This window comes from Ornithorhynchus anatinus, chromosome 7 (genome assembly GCF_004115215.2).
Source record: "Ornithorhynchus anatinus isolate Pmale09 chromosome 7, mOrnAna1.pri.v4, whole genome shotgun sequence".
In the NCBI taxonomy this organism is placed as follows: domain Eukaryota; kingdom Metazoa; phylum Chordata; class Mammalia; order Monotremata; family Ornithorhynchidae; genus Ornithorhynchus; species Ornithorhynchus anatinus.
The window spans coordinates 82036396-82054727 of NC_041734.1; the positions used below are offsets into that span (position 1 = coordinate 82036396).

General features: G+C 60.4%; 1 protein-coding gene across 3 annotated transcripts in view; it reads left to right on the top strand.

Annotated features, from left to right (window-relative positions):
* Nucleotides 1–375: 375 nt before the first annotated feature.
* STAT1 (signal transducer and activator of transcription 1) overlaps nucleotides 376–18332 on the top strand; it is a 33383-nt gene continuing 15426 nt past the window's right edge. For 2 of the 3 annotated variants that reach the window (XM_029069002.1, XM_029069004.1), the window contains exons 1-11: nucleotides 376–504; nucleotides 9291–9432; nucleotides 11644–11788; nucleotides 12103–12201; nucleotides 12980–13069; nucleotides 13945–14023; nucleotides 14685–14776; nucleotides 14981–15132; nucleotides 16426–16584; nucleotides 16857–16949; nucleotides 17656–17715. In XM_029069002.1, the coding sequence (XP_028924835.1) occupies nucleotides 9305–9432; nucleotides 11644–11788; nucleotides 12103–12201; nucleotides 12980–13069; nucleotides 13945–14023; nucleotides 14685–14776; nucleotides 14981–15132; nucleotides 16426–16584; nucleotides 16857–16949; nucleotides 17656–17715 (1097 nt within the window). In that variant the 5' untranslated portion in view covers nucleotides 376–504; nucleotides 9291–9304. Of the gene's footprint in view, nucleotides 505–8603; nucleotides 8637–9290; nucleotides 9433–11643; nucleotides 11789–12102; nucleotides 12202–12979; nucleotides 13070–13944; nucleotides 14024–14684; nucleotides 14777–14980; nucleotides 15133–16425; nucleotides 16585–16856; nucleotides 16950–17655; nucleotides 17716–18332 lie in introns of those variants that run through there. The other variant, XM_029069003.1, reaches the window with a different exon arrangement.

Genomic DNA, 18332 nt, shown 5'->3' on the forward strand with positions numbered 1-18332 from the left:
AGGATGGAGGAGGAGGGAGAGGAGGGAGAAGAGGGAGAGGAGGAAGGGGAGGAGGGGAGGGGGGCAGGCGGGCGGCGGGGGGAGGAGAGGCGGCGGCGGGAAGAGCCTCGGGCCATTGGTGGGGGCGCGGAGGCGGACGGGCGCGCGGGCGGGCGGGCGCGCGGGCGGGCGGGCTCCCCATTGGTGGGGGCGCGGAGGCGGGCGGGCTCCCCATTGGTCGGGGCCGGAGCGGGGGAGGGGGGAGTCTCGGGCCCCGCCCCCTCCACGCGCTGCCTTTTCTCCGCCGCCGCTTCGGTTTCCCGTCAGTCCGTGGGGGCCGCGAGCGCCGCGCGGGGAGGGGGAGGGGCAGAGAGGGGGAGAGGGGGAGAGGGGGAGGGGGAGGGGGAGGGGGAGGGGCGGCCGCCTCGGAGGGGACCGGCGCTCTCGCACACGCACACACACACACACACACGCACGCACGCACACACACACACACACGCACACCCCGATCCCGACCGAGCGAAGGTGCGTCGTGCGGACGGTGGGGGAGGGGGAGGGGGAGGGGGAGGGGGGAGGAAGACGCGGGGGGCACGAGCGCGGGCTGGGGAGGCCCGGGGCCTGGGTTCGAATCCCGCCTCCGCCCCCGTCCGCCGGCTGACTGGGGGGCGAGTCACTCGGCGGGGCCTCAGTTCCCTCCTCTGCCAAAGGGGGGGTCGGGGCTCCGTGGCAAGAGGCCGGGCTCGGGAGTCACAGGTCGTGAGTTCGAATCCCGGCTCGGCCACTCGGCACCTGGGGGGCGGGGGGCCAGTCACTTCACTGCTCTGGGCCTCGGTGACCTCATCTGGAAAAGGGGATGAACACCGGGAGCCCCACGTGGGACCGCCTCATCACCCTGTGTCTCCCCCAGCGCTTAGAACGGTGCTTTACACAGCGTAAGCGCTTAACGAATACCAACGTTATTATTATTATTATTATTATTATTAGAACAGTGCTCTGCACATCGTAAGCGCTTAACGGATACCAACATTGTTATTATTATTATTAGAACAGTGCTCTGCACATCGTAAGCGCTTAACGGATACCAACATTATTATTATTATTATTGTTATTATTGTTAGAACAGTGCTCTGCACAGCATAAGCGCTTAACAGATACCAACATTAGTATTATCCTGTGCAGAGCACTGCTCTAAGCGCTGGGGGAGATACAGGACCATCGGGTGGTCCCCCATGGGGCTCCCCGTCTTCACCCCCATTTTACAGATGAGGGAACTGAGGCCCAGAGAAGGGAAGTGACTCGCCCACAGTCCCCCAGCTGACGCGCGGCAGATATTATTATTGTTGCCTGCTGTGGGACCTGGGGCGAGTCACTTCCCTTCTCTGGGCCTCAGTGACCCCATCTGTAAAATGGGGATGAAGACGGGGAGCCCCACCTGATTCCCTTGCATCTCCCCCCAGCGCTTAGAACAGTGCTTGGCACAGAGTACGCGCTTAACACATACCGACGTTATTAGTGTCAACTGTGTGACCTTGGGCAAGTCACTTCACTTCTCTGGGCCTCAGTGACCCCATCTGTCAAATGGGGTTGGAGACGGCGAGCCCACGAGAGACAACCTGATCACCTCCTATCAACCCCAGCGCTTAGAACAGTGCTTGGCACATAGTAAGTGCTTAACAAATACCAACATTATTATTATTATTATTATTATTATTATCAGGTTGCCCCACGTAGGGCTCCCGGTCTTCATCCCCATTTGACAGGTGAGGTCACAGAGGCCTAGAGAAGGGAAGCAGCTTGCCCAAGCAGCAGACAGGTGGCGGAGCCGGGATTCGAACCCATGACCTCTGACTCCCAAGCCCCGGCTCAGGCCACTAGGACACGCTGTTTTGCTGGAAGACTCACCTCCGGCAATCTAATTCTCTTCCCCTCTTCAGATCCCTACTTAATAATAATAATAATGTTGGTATTTGTTAAGCGCTTACTATGTGCCGAGCACTGTTCTAAGCGCTGGGGGAGACACAGGGGAATCAGGTTGTCCCACGTGGGGCTCACAGTCTTCATCCCCATTTTGCAGATGAGGTCACTGAGGCCCAGAGAAGGGAAGTGACTCGCCCACAGTCACACAGCTGACAAGTGGCCGAGCCGGGATTCGAACCCATGACCTCTGACTGCAAAGCCCGGGCTCTTTCCACTGAGCCACGCTGCTTCTCACCTGCTTACCACGCTACTTAAAGCTCACCTCCTCCGAGAGGCCTTCCCAGACTGAGCTCCCCTTTTCCCTCTGCTCCCTCTACCCCCCCTTCACCTCTCTGCAGCTAAACCCTCTTCTCCCCGCTTTCCCTCTGCTCCTCCCCCTCTCCCGTCCCACCCCCTCGGCACCGTACTCGTCCGCTAGACCGTATAGAGCTTCATCACCCTATTTATTTTGTTTAATGAGATGTACATCACCCTGATCCTATTTATTTGCCATTTTTTTTTTTTACGAGATGTTCTTCCCCTCGACTCTATTTATTGCCACTGTTCTCGTCCGCCCGTCTCCCCCAGTTAGACCGTAACCCCGTCAAAGGGCAAGACTGAGCTCCTCATCTTCCCTCCCAAACCCGGTCCTCTCCCAGACTTCTCTATCACCGTGGACGGCACGACCGTCCTTCCCGTCTCTCGGGCCCGCGATCTCGGTGTCATCCTTGACTCGTCTCTCTCGTTCACCCCACACGTCCTATCCATTACCGAGACCTGCCGGTTTCACCTTTACAATATCGCCAAGATCCGCCCTTTCCTCTCCACCCAAACGGCTACCTTACTATTACGGGCTCTCGTTGTATCCCAGCTAGACTACTGTGTCAGCCTTCTCTCCGACCTCCCTTCCTCCTCTCTCGCCCCGCTCCGGTCTATTCTTCACTCCGCCGCCCGGCTCGTCTTCCCACAGAAACGATCCGGGCACGTCACTCCCCTTCTTAAACAACTCCGGTGGTTGCCCATCGACCTCCGCTCCAAACAAAAACTCCTCACTCTAGGCTTCGAGGCTCTCCGTCACCTCGCCCCTTCCTACCTCTCCCCTCCTCTCTTTCTACCGCCCACCCCGCACGCTCCGTTCCTCCGCCGCCCACCTCCTCGCCGTCCCCCGGTCTCGCCTATCCCGCCGTCGACCCCCGGGCCGCGTCCTCCCGCGGTCCCGGAACGCCCTCCCTCCTCGCCTCCGCCAGACTGATTCTCTTCCCCTCTTCAAAACCCTACTTAAAACTCACCTCCTCCGAGAGGCCTTCCCAGACTGAGCTCCTCTTCTCCCTCTACTCCCTCTACCCGCCCCCCTTCACCTCACTACAGCTAAACCCTCTTTTCCCCCTTTCCCTCTGCTCCTCCCCCTCTCCCTTCCCATCCCCTCAGCACCGTACTCGTCCGCTCAACTGTATATATTTCCATCACCCTATTTATTTTGTTAATGAATTGTACATCACCTCGATTCTATTCAGTCGCCATTGTTTTTACGAGATGTTCTTCCCCTCGACTCTATTTATTGCCATCGTTCTTGTCCGTCCATCTTCCCCGATCAGACCGTAAGCCCGTCAAACGGCAGGGACTGTCTCTATCTGTTGCCGACCTGTTCATCCCAAGCGCTTAGTACAGTGCTCTGCACATATTAAGCGCTCAATAAATACTATTGAATGAATGAATGAATGACTTTCTCTGTTGCCGACTTGTCCATTCCAAGCGCTTAGTCCAGTGCTCTGCACATAGTAAGCGCTCAATAAATACTATTGAATGAATGAATGAAAGACTGTAAGCTCCTCCGAGGCAGGGATCGTGCCTGCCAGTTAGGGTTGTGTTTTAGTCTCCCAAATGCTCAGTACAGTGCTCTGCCCAGGGTAGACTGTAAGCTCCTCGAGGACAGGGATCATGTCTACTAATTAAATTTTACTCTCCATCCAGGGCTTCTCATCCAGGAGACTGTCAGCATCTTGAGGCTGGGGGGGGGGGGGGGGGGGCGTCTGCTAACTCTAATGTACTCTCCCAAGCGCTCAGTACAGTGCTCTGCAACCCGTAAGCGATCGAGGCCGATTACGGGCTGATCGATTGAGGGGGATCGGGCCACCCTGAGTTCCCCGTGCCCCGTGTTGCTCAGAGACATGGAGGAAAGTTTTGTAAGGGAAGAGAAGCTTCCGGACCAGAGGAGTGCCAACTCCAGCTCGGGGGAGACGGGAGCCCTTTATAATAATTATATTATAAAATATAATAATAATAACGTTGGTATTTGTTAAGTGCTTACTATGTGCGCAGCACTGTTCTGAGCTCTCGGGGAGATCCTGGTCATTAGGTTGTCCCACGTGAGGCTCCCGGTCTTCATCCCCATTTGACAGTTGAGGGAACTGAGGCCCAGAGAAGTAAAGTGACGTGCCCGCAGTCACAGAGTTAAGTGGCAGAGGCGGGATTCGAACCCATGACCTCTGACTCCCGAGCCCGGCCTCTTTCCACTGAGCCACTCTGCCTTATCCTCGGGTGGGCAGGCGGGACTTTATCGGTCGTGGCGAAAATGAAAAGTCGCACCCTCCGTAACTTATCGGGCCTCGGTTCCCTCGTCTGTCAAATGGGGAGCCGCTCAGTACCCGTCGTCCCTCCTGCTGAGACGCTGAGCCCCATGGAGACTTGTTGAAGGCCCATCTCCTCCCAGAGGCCTTCCCTGATCTGATTTGGTGGTATTCATGCATTCAATCGTATTTATTGAGCGCTTACTGTGTGCAGAGCACTGGACTGAGCGCTTGGAATGGACAGTGCCTGGCACACAGTAAGCGCTTAACAAATGCCGCGATTATTATTATTATTCGTAGTACAGTATAACAGTGAATAGAGAAGCAGCGTGGCTCAGTGGAAAGAACCCGGGCTTGGGAGTCAGAGGTCATGGGATCGACTCCCGGCTCTGCCACTTGGCAGCTGTGTGACTGTGGGCAAGTCACTTCACTTCTCTGGGCCTCAGTTCCCTCATCTGCAAAATGGGGATAAACTGTGAGCCTCCCGTGGGACAACCTGATGACCCTGTATCTCCCCCAGCGCTTAGAACGGTGCTCTGCACATAGTAAGCGCTTAACAAATACCAACATCATTATGCAGAAACGATCTGGGCACGTCACTCCCCTTCTTAAACAACTCCAGTGGTTGCCTATCAACCTCCGCTCCAAACAAAAACTCCTCACTCTAGGCTTCGAGGCTCTCCATCACCTTGCCCCCTCCTACCTCTCCTCCCTTCTCTCTTTCTACCGCCCACCCCGCACGCTCCGCTCCTCCGCCGCCCACCTCCTCGCCGTCCCTCGGTCTCGCCCGTCCCGCCATCGACCCCCGGGCCGTGTCCTCCCTTGGTCCCGGAACGCCCTCTCTCCTCACCTCCGCCAAACTGATTCTCTTCCCCTCTTCAAAACCCTACTTAAAACTCACCTCCTCCGAGAGGCGTTCCCAGACTGAGCTCCTCTTCCCCCTCTACTCCCTCTGCCATCCCCCCTTTACCTCTCCGCAGCTAAAGCCTCATTTTCCCCTTTTCCCTCTGCTCCTCCACCTCTCCCTTCCCATCCCCACAGCACCGTACTCGTCCGCTCGACTGTATATATTTTCGTTACCCTATTTATTTTGTTAATGAATTGTACATCGCTTTGATTCTATTTAGTCGCCATCGGTTTTTACGAGATGTTCTTCCCCTCGACTCTATTTATCGCCATTGTTCTCGTCTGTCCGTCTCCCCCGATTAGACCGTAAGCCCGTCAAACGGCAGGGACCGTCTCTATCTGTTGCCGACTTGTTCATCCCAAGCACTTAGTACAGTGCTCTGCACATAGTAAGCGCTCAATAAATACTATTGAATGAATGAATGAATGAACACATTCCCTGCCCATAACGAGCTTACAGTCTAGAGGACGGGCTTCCATCCTCCCAGGCGTTCCCTGCCCTCGAGGAGCATCCAGTCCGGTAGACTGTTGTGAGCGCCGGCTCCTTCCCTCTTCCTGCCGTCTCCTACCCTGCCGGGTGTCCCTTCCTACCCAAAAATAGCGTTATTCTTTGCAGCTGAAACAGGCCCGCCGAGAGGCGGTCACAGCAGCCAGAAAGCCAGAGCAAACGGATGCCAGTGCTCTGGCGAATGACTTTCCCAAGCGCTTAATACAGCTCTCTACACCCAGAAAGCGCTCAATAAATACAACCGAATGAATGAATGAACCGGTCCTATTAACTGAACGCCTGGTATGTGCAGACCCCTTTGCTGAGCACTTGGAAGAGGACGGGAGAGTTAGAAGACCTGAGGCCTGCCCTCAAGGAGCTGCCAGTCTTCTGGACTAAGCGCTTGGGAGAGAGACTTAGTAGACAAAATCCCTGCCCTCATGAAGTTTACAGTCCACTCGGGGACTAAGCGCTTGGGAGAGTAATAATAATGATTGTGGTATTTGGTGAGCGCTTCGTGTGTGCCAGGCACTCTGCTAAATGCTCTACAAGCAAATCGGGTTGGGCACCGTCCCTCCTCCAAATGGGGCTCACTGTCTCCCTCCCCGTTTTACAGATGAGGGAACTGAGGCACAGAGAAGTGAAGTGACTTGCCCAAGATCACACAGCAGACCGGGACAATCCAATAGACTCGGTAGACCCGTTCCCTGCCCACAAGAGCTTACAGTCCAGAGCAGCAGCGTGGCATAGTGGGTAGAGCCCGGGCCCGGGAGTCAGAAGGTCTTGGGTTCTAATCCCAGCTCCACCCCTTGCCTGCTGGGTGGCCTTGGGCAAGTCACTTCATTTCTCCGCGCCTCAGTGTCCTTCTCTGTAAAATGGAGATTGAGATTGTGAGCCCCACGTTGGGCAGAAACTGTGTCCAGCCCGATTTGCTCGTGTCCTCCCCGGCTCTTAGTGCAATTCCTGGCTCATCCCAAGTGCTTAACAAATATCACAATTATTATTATTTTTAGAGGGGGAGACGGACCTTAATAAATTCATTTATTCAATCATATTGATTAAGCTCTCACTGGGTGCAGAGCACTGTACTAGGCGCTTGGGAGAGAATATAACAGACATATTCCCTGCCCACAATGAGTTTAATAATAGTGGTATTTGTTAAGCGCTTACTCTGGCTTCCGTCCCCTCCACTCTACCGAGACCGCTCTCTCTAAGGTCACCCATGACCTCCTTCTTGCCAGATCCGATGGCTCCTACTCCATTCTGATCCTCCTTGACCTCTCTGCTGCCTTTGACACCGTCGACCATCCCCTCCTCCTCCATACCTCATCTCACCTCGGCTTCACGGACTCCGTCCTCTCCCGGTTCTCCTCTCACCTCTCTGGCCGGTCATTCTCGGTCTTCTTCGCCGGCGCCTCCTCCCCCTCCCATCCTTTAACTGTCGGAGTTCCTCGAGGGTCAGTTCTCGGCCCTCTTCTGTTCTCCATCTACACTCACTCCCTCGGTGAACTCATCCGCTCTCACGGCTTCGACTACCATCTCTACGCGGATGACACGCAGATCTACATCTCCGCCCCCGTCCTCTCCCCCTCCCTTCGGGCTCGCATCTCCTCCCACCTCCGGGACGTCTCCGCCTGGATGTCGGCCCGCCACCTAAAACTCGACGTGAGCGAGACCGAGCTCCTCATCTTCCCTCCCGAACCCGGTCCTCGCCCAGACTTCCCTATCACCGTGGATGACGCGACCGTCCTTCCTGTCTCTCGGGCCCGCGATCTCGGTGTCATCCTCGACTCGTCTCTCTCGTTCGCCCCACGCATCCTATCCGTTACCGAGACCTGTCGGTTTCACCTTTACGATATCGCCGAGATCCGCCCTTTCCTCTCCACCCAGACGGCTACCTTACCGCTACGGGCTCTCGTTATATCCCGGCTAGACTACCGTGTCGGCCTTCTCTCCGACCTCCCTTCCTCCTCTCTCGCCCCGCTCCGGTCTATTCTTCACTCCGCCGCCCGGCTCGTCTTCCCGCAGAAACGCTCTGGGCACGTCACTCCCCTTCTTAAACAACTCCGGTGGTTGCCCATCGACCTCCACTCCAAACAAAAACTCCTCACTGTAGGCTTCGAGGCTCTCCATCACCTCGCCCCTTCCTACCTCTCCTCCCTCCTCTCTTTCTACCGCCCACCCCGCACGCTCCGCTCCTCCGCCGCCCACTTCCTCGCCGTCCCTCGGTCTCGCCCGTCCCGCCGTCGACCCCCGGGCCGCGTCCTCCCGCGGTCCCGGAACGCCCTCCCTCCTCACCTCCGCCAAACATTCTCTTCCCCTCTTCGAAACCCTACTTAAAACTCACCTCCTCCGCGAGGCCTTCCCAGACTGAGCTCCTCTTCTCCCTCTACTCCCTCTACCGCCCCCCCTTCACCTCTCTGCAGCTTAACCCTCTTTTCCCCCCATTTCCCTCCACTCCTCCCCCTCTCTCTTCCCATCCCCTCAGCACTGTACTCGTCCGCTCAACTGTATATATTTCCATTACCCTATTTATTTTGTTAATGAAACGTACATCGCCTCGATTCTATTTAGTTGCCATCGTTTTTACGAGATGTTCTTCCCCTTGACTCTATCTGTTGCCATCGTTCTCGTCCGTCCGTCTCCCCCGATCAGACCGTGAGCCCGTCAAACGGCAGGGACCGTCTCTATCTGTTGCCGACTTGTTCATTCCAAGCGCTTAGAACAGTGCTCCGCTCATAGTAAGCGCTCAATCAATACTATTGAATGAATGAATGTATGTGCCGAGCCCTGTTATAAGCGCTGGGGTAGATGATAATAATGTTGGTATTTAAGTGCTTACTATGTGCTGAGCACTGTTCTAAGCGCCGGGGTAGATACAGGTTAATCAGGTTGTCCCACATGAGGCTCACGGTCTTCATCCCCATTTTGCAGATGAGGTCACTGAGGCGCAGAGAAGTGAAGTGACTTGCCCACAGTCACACAGCTGACCAGAGTTTACAGTCTAGAGGGGGGAGACAGACATCAATACAGATAAATAAAATGACAGGGACATAAGTACTGTGGGACGGGGGGACGTGCAAAGGGAGCAAATCGGGGCGACACAGAGAGGAGTGGGAGAAGAGGAAAAGTGGGGGTTAGTCCGGGAAGGCCTCTTGGAGGAGGCGGGCCTTCAAAAAGTATTTGAAGATTGCCTGGCGGATTTGAGGAGGGAGGGAGTCGGACGAGTTTTTCATTCGCTAGAAATGAATAACTGAAAGATACGTACGTCAGGGCTGTGGCTCTGGGAGGGGGGATGGAGAAAGGGAGGCGGCCCCGGGGCCGGGCGCTGACCCCCACCCTCCTGTGTCCTCTGTCCCCTCTCCCCACCGCCCACCCGGCGTGGGTGGGAGCAGGCCCCGGCCCCGGGATGTCTCAGTGGGGCGAGCTGCAGCAGCTGGACTCCAAGTTCCTGGAGCAGGTCCACCAGCTGTACGATGACAGCTTCCCCATGGAGATCCGCCAGTACCTGGCGCAGTGGCTGGAGAAGCAGGACTGGTGAGAGCGGACGGGGGGGCCGGGGGCCGCGGAGACCCCGGCGGCGGGGCCCGGCCGGGCGGAGGGGGCAAGCCGGCGGGGTCCGCCCCGGGGACGTTGGTTCTAGTGCCGCGCGGGCCGGCCCGGGGCCACCGCCGAGCCTCGGACCCTCCGGTCGGTCGGGTCTCCCCCGGGGCGCGGCGGGCAGCGAAGTGGCCTCGGGCCCGGCGGTCGCGGGGTCGGGGTTCTGGTCCCGGCTCCGCCGCCCGTCTGCTGGCTGACCGTGGGCGACTCACTTCCCTGGGTCCGTTTCCTCATCCGTAAAATGGGGGCGAAGACCCGGGGCCCCGCGTGGGACGTGGACTGGGTCCAGCCCGATTACCTCGTATCTACGCCAGTGCTCGGTACGGTGTCTGGCGACTAGTAAGTGCTTAAAAAATATCGTGAGAAGAAGAAAAACCAGGTGAGGAGGCGGGCGAGAGGGCCGCCCGTGGCAGAGGGCGGGTAAAGGCTTTCGGCTTGGTGGGCGTGTAATCACGGGCCCGCTGCCGCGATCCCAGGAGCCCAGTACTGCGATCTCGGGGCCCCAGCACTGCAAAACGGGCCCGCTACCACAGTCCTAGTGCCCGGTACCCCAGTCCCAGGGGCCGATATCACCATCCCAGAGGCCGGTACCACGATCCCAGGGCCCCAGCTCTGCAAAACGGAGCCCACTACCACAATCCCAGGGCCCCAGCTCTGCAAAACGGGGCCCACTGTCACAATCCCGGGGGCCGGTTCCACAATCTCAAGGATCGATACCACAGTCCCAGCGCCGGTACCACGATCCCGGGGCCCCAGCACGGCAAAACGGGGGCCACTACCACAGTCCCAGTCCCGGTTCCACAATCCTAAGAGACAGTACCACAATCCCAGCACCCCGGCTCTGCAAAACGGGGTCGTTACCACATCCCAAGGGCCCCCGTACGGCCAAACGGGGCCCGGTACCACAATCCCAGGAGACGGTAACAGTCGCAGGGCCCCAGCTCTGCAGAACGGCCCACTACCGCAATCCCAAGGCGGGTACTGTGATCCCGGGGGCCGACGACACAGTCGCCAAGCCCGGTACCGCAATCCCAGGTTCCGGTGGCTCCGGACTTGGGAAAGCATCCACTTGACGGGGAAACTCCATCGGGGCCGGTTCCACGGAACCCCAGGCTTACTCTGTACCGGGCTCCGTGCCGGGCGCCGGGTAATCGGATCGGTGCCCGTCCGTCTCCCCCGCTCTCAGGGTGGCAAGATGGGTACAGAGAACGGTGAGGATGAATTTTGGACAACAGGCGCGTTAGAAACCCGGCGACCGAGGCGGGCGACGGTCCGGGGCCGAAATGGAGCTGGGATTAAAAACTAAAACAAAATAATGGTATCTGTTAAGCGCTTAACTCCGTGCCACACACTATACTAAGTGCCGGGGCAGATACAGAGTGATTAGATCGGTCCCCGTCCCGGTCCCACCCGGGCTCACAGTCTTAAGAGGAGGGAGAAGAGGTGTCGAATCCCCATTTTGGAGATGAGGCAATTGAGGCAGGAAACCTAGCTGACCTGCCCAAGGTCACACAGCAGACAAGTGGCAAAATAGGGATTAGAACCCAGGTCCTCTGATTCCCTGGCTGGAGCTCTTTCCACTAGGCCACGCTGCTTTCGTAGAAGTGGGTAGAGCCCGGGCCCGGGAGTCAGAAGGTCATGGGTTCTCATTCCGGCTCTGCCACTTGTCTGCCGGGTGACCTTGGGCGAGTCACTTCACTTCTCTGGGCCTCGGTGACCTCATCTGGAAAATGGGGACTGAGACTGTGAGCCCCATATGGGACGGAGACTGTGTCCGTCCCAATTTGCTTATATCCATCCTAGCGCTTAGTATGGTGCCCGGCACATAGTAAGCGCTTAACAGATACCGTGATTATTATTATTTTTCTTGTCCGGCAAGGTGGGGGCTTGGGATCACCACGGGGAGTCGGCTTTGCCCCGGCTCGGCTCCCGTTGGGGCCGGGGCGCCCCGGGGACCGTGGGCGGGTTTCCCAGACCCACCCGGAAGCAGCCGGAGGTCGTTCGGGGAAGGGAAGAAGGCAGGGAGGGCCGGAGGAGCGGCCCCGGAAGGTCCGAGGCCTCTCCCGGTGGGTGCCGGCCTGGGGCCCGGTGTCGGCGCGGGAGGGGCCTTCGGGCCACCCTGAGTCCCGGAAACCCCGACCCTTTCAGGGAGCACGCGGCCAACGACGTGTCCTTCGCCACCGTCTGCTTCCACGATCTCCTGTCCCAGCTGGACGATCAGTACAGCCGCTTCGCCCTGGAGAACAACTTCTTGCTGCAGCACAATATCCGGAAAAGCAAGCGAAATCTGCAGGTAGGTCTTGCCTCCGGGGCAGCCGGCCACCGCCGGACCGGCACCGGCTCCTCCCCTTCGGCCGAGGCCGGCCCCCGGGTGAGCCGGGCATCGCTCTGGGCCGGCCGAGGAGGCAGGAGGGCCGGGAGGGGGAAGCTTCCAGAACCAGGGCTCCGGTAATCAGAGGTGACCGCCCAACCAGAGCAGAAAGGCCAGGGGCAGACCCGGGGGCGGAGGGCTGCCAGCCCATTCCGATTCCGCCAAGGAAAGCGTGGAAGCCCTGGCTCAGGGCGGTGAGTGATGGCCGTACCGCTCTCTCCGGGCTGGGCTTGTAGGACAACTTCCAGGAAGACCCCATTCAGATGGCCATGATCATCTACAACTGCCTCAAGGAAGAGCGGAAGATCCTGGCTTGTGCTCAGATGTTCCATCAGGTGTGTGTGTGTTTTGGGCCGGTGGGGGGGGGGGTGTCTCTTTCCCCTGACCCGCCCCAGGACAGGGGCAAATCGCCCCCTCGCGGCATCAGCATCATTTGGGGTCCGCCCCGACCCAGGTGACGGTGGGGACGGAGGGGGGCGGTCTGGCGTCCCGGAGCGGAAACTCTCTGCCCCGCCCTGCCACCCGTCCCCAAGAATGACCGGGAGGCACCTCAGCGCCCCCTCTCCCATTTGGCAAGCGCTCAGCCAGTCCGTCGACTGACGAGTGGGGTGCGTCGAGCACTTACCTTGTGCGGAGCACTGGACCAAACCCTTGGGAGAGGGCAGTGCAGCAGAGTGGGTAGACGCACGGTTCTCGCCCACCGAGAGCTGACCTGCCGCTCGTGGCGGCTTGAGTTGGGGTGGGGGGGCCGGGGGTGGAGGGGGAGGTCCCGCGTAATCTCCTGACCCGGGGCACCTATAGGTCGGGAAAGCTCAGGCAGATAGCCAGCCGATGGCAGAGAGACTGGTGGACGGCGGGGGCATTTTCTTGGCTCCGTTGGCCTTCTCTAAAGGCCGAAGCCACTCTCGCCGCGGGGTTCGGTCAAGAGCCGCATCCAGGGTGGCCCGGGTCACGGTTGGCCGGCTCCTGTCGGGCGTCTCGTGGCCAGCTGGTTCCCCGATGGCCCGAAGGGCCGCCTCGGCGTGGTCCCGGGGACCCCCACCGCTCTGGGCGGACCGGACGGTAGGACAGAGCGGGTGGGCCGGACGCTCACGTTAGGCCTATGGTCTCCAGACCCAGGTGGGGAACGTTCAGAACACCGTCATGTTGGACAAACAGAAGGAGCTGGATATAAAGGTCAAATCCCTGAAGGACAAAGTGATGGTGAGTTTGCCGGGGGCGGGCGGCCGCGGGGCCCCGGCGGCTCCGGACGTCTGTGGCCTTGGGGGAGGGCGGGGGACGCGAGAGCTTCTTTTCCCAGGTGTCGCCGCGGGCCTGCCGTGGCGAATCCCAAACCAGAACGGGCTCGGCTCCCGGGGGGCCGACGGCGGAGCCTCTAGCCGGGCCCTCCCGGGGATGGGGGTGGGGCTGGGGAGAATCACACTCCCACGGGAGGGTGGGGGCGGGGCTCGTGCCCGGCCCACAGCGCTCAGTGCATCTCCCCTTGCCACGTCAGAGGGGAGGGGACGGGCATCTCCCTGAGTGTCCAGGGCCCGTGTCCGGCCTCTGGGCCCGGTGTTTCCGGGGCCTTCCCGGGCCCGGTCCCCCGTGACCCAGATGAGGGCCTGGCGCGGTGGACTGAGACGCCTCCGGCGACGTCACCGGGCGGCGGCGGGGATGAGGGGCGGCTCTTTGGGAAAGCCACCGGGAAGAGTCGGGTCGGGAGCGAGTCCCCGGACCCCCGGCCCTCCCGGAGCCGCAGCGGGGACACGCCGCACGCGTGCGCAGATACGCACGTCCGTCTCCTCCGACGCCACGGCTCGCCGGGTCGAGACACACGGTCCCTAGACCCACCGCCTGTCCGGCTGCCCTCCCGCCCACCTCGGACAGCCGAGCGGCACCCTGTGCCCCATGCCACCGGGCGCGTTTTCAACCCTTTCAGCGGCGGAGCCACCGGACGCGTCTTTTCCGGGGTGGCAGAGAGGCCAGGGGTGCAGGCAGCTGGGCCCGACGGCGTAGGGGCTCGCCGGGCCCTGCCGGACCGGGGGGTCGCGTGTCGGTCGCGGACCAGCGCGTGTCCTCCCGCGCTTCGTTTTCAGGACATAGAGCAGGATATCAAGATCCTGGAAGATTTACAGGACGAATACGACTTTAAGTGCAAAACCTTGCAGAACCGAGGTAAGGGAGGGATCCCATCCCAGGAGGCCAGGAGGACCCGGGGGCGGGACGACGAGGACCGTAGTTGGAAGAGAGAGGAAGCGGAGCCGATGGAGAGCGCTCAGGACAGCGCTCCGGCCCCCAGTAGGCCCCTGAGAAGCCGCGTGGCCTAATGGATAGAACCCGGGCCCGGGAGTCCGAAGGTCATAGGTTCTCATCCTGGCTCCGCCACTTGTCTGCTGTGTGACCTTGGGCGGGTCACTTCACTTCTCTGGCCCTCAGTTCCCTCATCTGTAAAATGGGGATTAAGACCGTGAGCCCAGTGTGGGACAGGGACTGTGTCTGACCCACCTTGCTTGTAATCCCCCCTCAGCGCTTAGTACAGTGCCTAGCACGTAGTAAGTGCTTACAACTACCAGTACCCCGTACGGCGTTCGGCGTGCCTTAGGTGCCCGCCACAGCGCTCTGCCCTCCGTCCGAGATGCCGGGCCGGAGTCCCACGGGCCCGACGTTGGCGATGCCGTGGCGTGTACGGCGAAATGGGCCGTGACGTGCGCTGGGCTGCGTTGGGAGGCGTCCGCCCCCGGGGGTCCTTTGGGGGGCGGCGGGGCCCCGGGGTCCGCGGTGGAGGGTCGGAGCGGGCCGGGGCCCGGCCGGGACCGGACGTCCGCGCGTCCCGCAGAGCACGAGCCCAACGGCGTGGCGCACAGCGACAACAAGCAGGAGCAGCTGCTCATCCAGAAGATGTACCTCGCGCTCGACCTCAAGAGGAAGGTAACGGGGCCGACCCTCCCCCCCCCCCCCCCCCGACCTCCGGGGTCCCGGGTGGGGGTGGGAGCCGGGGCGGGGTCCCCCCGGGGCCCGCGGAACGGGCTCGTCCTCCGAGCGGCCCCAGCCGGGCGGGGGGGGCGGCGGGCCGGAGGGCGGCGGCGGGCGGGGGCCGCCCCTCGCAGCGTCCGCCCCCCCGCCCGGCCCCAGGAAGTGGTCCACAAGATGATCGACCTGCTGAACGTGACGGAGCTGACCCAGGGCGCCTTGATCAACGAGGAGCTGGTGGAGTGGAAGCACAGGCAGCAGAGCGCCTGCATCGGCGGCCCGCCCAACGCCTGCCTCGACCAGCTGCAGAACTGGTGAGCGTCCGGGGCCCGGCGGGGTAGGGGCACCGCCCGCTCGCCCCCGGGCCGCGGGGACGCCCTCTGCCAACGCGCTCCGCTTCCCTCCCCGCCGGCCTCTGGGGTCTAGATCCCCGGGAGGGCTGGGCTGAGGGGGCCCGACCACATTCACCTGCCCTCGCGTGCTCCGGCACCCTCCCTCTACCTCGCCAGTACCCTGGGTAGCCCTCTGTCCGCTCTACGAGGCCCGGTCCAGGCTCTACTCAGTCGGTGCCCACAGTTTGCATGCAGCGAGACACCCGACCCTGCGTCCCAGTGTGTGCCCAGATACAGCGCAGTGCTCCGCACGTGCTAAAATGCCCAGTCCAGCGCTCTGCCCACAGTTGCTGCCCCGTAGAGTGCTCCGCACGCATAAAATACCCAGTTCAGCGCTCTGCCCACAGTCAGTGCCCAGTAGAGCACTCTGCACACAGTAAGACACCCAGTCCAGTGCCAGGGCTTAGAACAGATATAGCGAAGCACCTTGCCCATCCAGCGCTTGGCACGTAGTAAGCACTTAACAATTACCATTATTATTATTATTATTATCTTAACCCCCACCCCAGCCATCTTTAGCATTTGGGGTATTTCTTTCCATTTTCCTCAGCCCTTGTGGAGCTAGATGTATATTCCACTCAAGCGATCAGTAGTATTTATTGAGCGCTTACTGTGAGCGGAACACTGTAGTAAGCACCTGGGAGAGTCCTACGTAACCGAGTGGGTAGACAGGTTCCTTGCACCCGAGGAGCTTCAGCACACCCCGCGTTACTTACTCCGCTTACTCCTCCAGTGAAAACTTCCTTTCATTCATTCAGTCAGACAGTCGTATTTATTGAGCACTTACTATGTGCAGAGTACTGTACTAAGCGCTTGGAAAGTACAGTTCGGCAACAAATAGAGACAGTCCCTACTCAACTATGGACTCACGGTCTAGAACCGGACTCACAGTCTAGAGTCCATTCATTCTTGCAGTTGTGTTTGTTTCTTGAGCGATTACCGTGTGCAAAACACTGTAGTCGGCGCTTGGGAGAGGACAGTATAACAACAATCAAAACAAAACGAACGCGTTGGGTTGGTTCCCACAACGAGCTCACAGTCTAGACGGGGGGACAGACATTAATAGAAATAAAGGAATGGTCAAGTCGATCACTGAAGGCCGGCCGCGTTATAGTTCCTGGGCGGCTCCCCGGGGGCCCGTGGCCGCTGGGGTACGGTGCAGTGCGGTGCAGTGCGGTGCAGTGGCGGTGCAGTGCGGGCCGGGCCTCCCCGCAGGTTCACGGGGGTGGCGGAGAGCCTGCAGCAGGTGCGCCAGCAGCTGAAGAAGCTGGAGGAGCTGGAGCAGAAATACACGTACGAGCAGGACCCCATCACCAAGAGCAAGCAGGGCCTCTGGGACCGCACCCACGGCCTCTTCCAGCAGCTCATCCAGAGGTGGGGGCGCCCTCCCTCCTCCCGTGCCCCTCCCTCCGCCCCCAGCCCCAGGCGGGGGTCCCGCTCGGGACCGCGAGGAAGGGGTCGCGCCCTCCAGAAAATCCCCGGCCAGAAGGGGGGATTTGCCTCCTTTTGTGCCGAAGCTCCGAGTCCCCAAGGCGGTCTGCCGGGCCCCTCCCCGCGCCCCCTTTCCCTCCCCACGCCAGAGTCCACCCTGGCGCTGCCCCGTCCCCTCCGAGTCCTCAGGCCAGCGCAGCCTCTCGGCCCTGCAGCTCCTTCGTCGTGGAGAGGCAGCCGTGCATGCCCACGCACCCGCAGAGGCCCCTTGTCCTGAAGACCGGCGTGCAGTTCACCGTCAAGCTCAGGTGACCGAAGCCGGAGCCCCCCGGGGCTCCCGCTCCTGTGAGCGCGTGTGTATGTGTGTGTGTATAGAGTTGGGGGCCTACCCACGTGCGTCCGCATCTGCCCGCGTGTGTGCGTGTTTGCATACAGCGCGGCTCAGGGCCAGAGGCCGGGCTTGGGAGTCAGAGGTCGTGGGTTCTAGTCCCGGCTCCGCCGCTTATCAGCAGTGTGACCCGGGGCGAGTCCCTTCACTTCTCTGGGCCTCAGTGACCCCGTCTGGAAAATGGGGATGAAGAGTGTGAGCCCCACGGGGGTCAACCTGATTGCCTTGTATCTACCCTAGTGCTTAGAACGGTGCTTGGCACATAGTAAGAGCTTAATAAATACCATCATTATTATTATTATGTTATGTGTATAGGTGGATGTGTGCCTTCCCACATCTGGGTCCATGTCTGCCCATGGGCTTGCGTGTGTGTTTGTGTGTACGAGCGTGCACATCCATCAACTTCGTACTAGACTGTGAGCTCATCGTGGGCAGGGAACGTGTCCGCTAACGCCGTCGTATCGTCCTCTCCCGAGCGCTTGGTACAGCGCTCTGCCCAAAGTAAACGCTGTAGAAACAGCATCGATTGATTGACCGATGGATCGATTTCGCTGGACTTCAGCCAGCGAAACCGGGTCCGTGGCCGATCGGGGACCATCTCCCGCCCTTGTGTCTCCCCTTTCCAGGCTGCTGGTCAAACTACAGGAACTGAATTACAATCTGAAAGTCAAAGTCCTCTTCGACAAGTAAGCCGCCTCTCCCGTCCTAGACCCGGAGTTAGGGGTGCCGGTCTCGGTCCCCCCCAACCCGAGCCAGGGTGAGGCCGGCCCCGGCTGGCCTGCGGGCCGCCCGTCCGTCGGGGGGGACGCGGGATTCCCTCGGTGCGCACGGGGGCCGGATCTCGCCGGGCCTACCTCGGCGCACGGCCTTGTCCGTGGCGGCCATCCCCCGGACTCCGAGCTTTCCGCGCCCTGGGGCCCCGCTCCGCTTCCCCCTCAGCCTGTGTGTCTGCCCCCCGCCCCTCCCCTCCCCCACGCAGATCTACCTCGCAACCTGCCCTAGTGGACGCGGCCTGGGCCTGGGAGCCCGAGGACCTGGGTTCTCATCCCGGCTCCTCCGCTTAACCCGCTGTGTGACAGCGTGGTTCAGTGGCAAGAGCCCGGGCTTGGGAGTCAGAGGCCATGGGTTCTAATCCCGGCTCCGCCTCTTGTCAGCTGTGTGACTTGGGGCCGGTCACTTCACTTCTCTGGGCCTCGGTGACCTCATCTGGAAAATGGGGATGAAGACTGTGAGCCCCGCGTGGGACAACCTGATCACCTTGTATCCCCCCAGCATTTAGAACAGGGCTTTGCACATAGTAAGC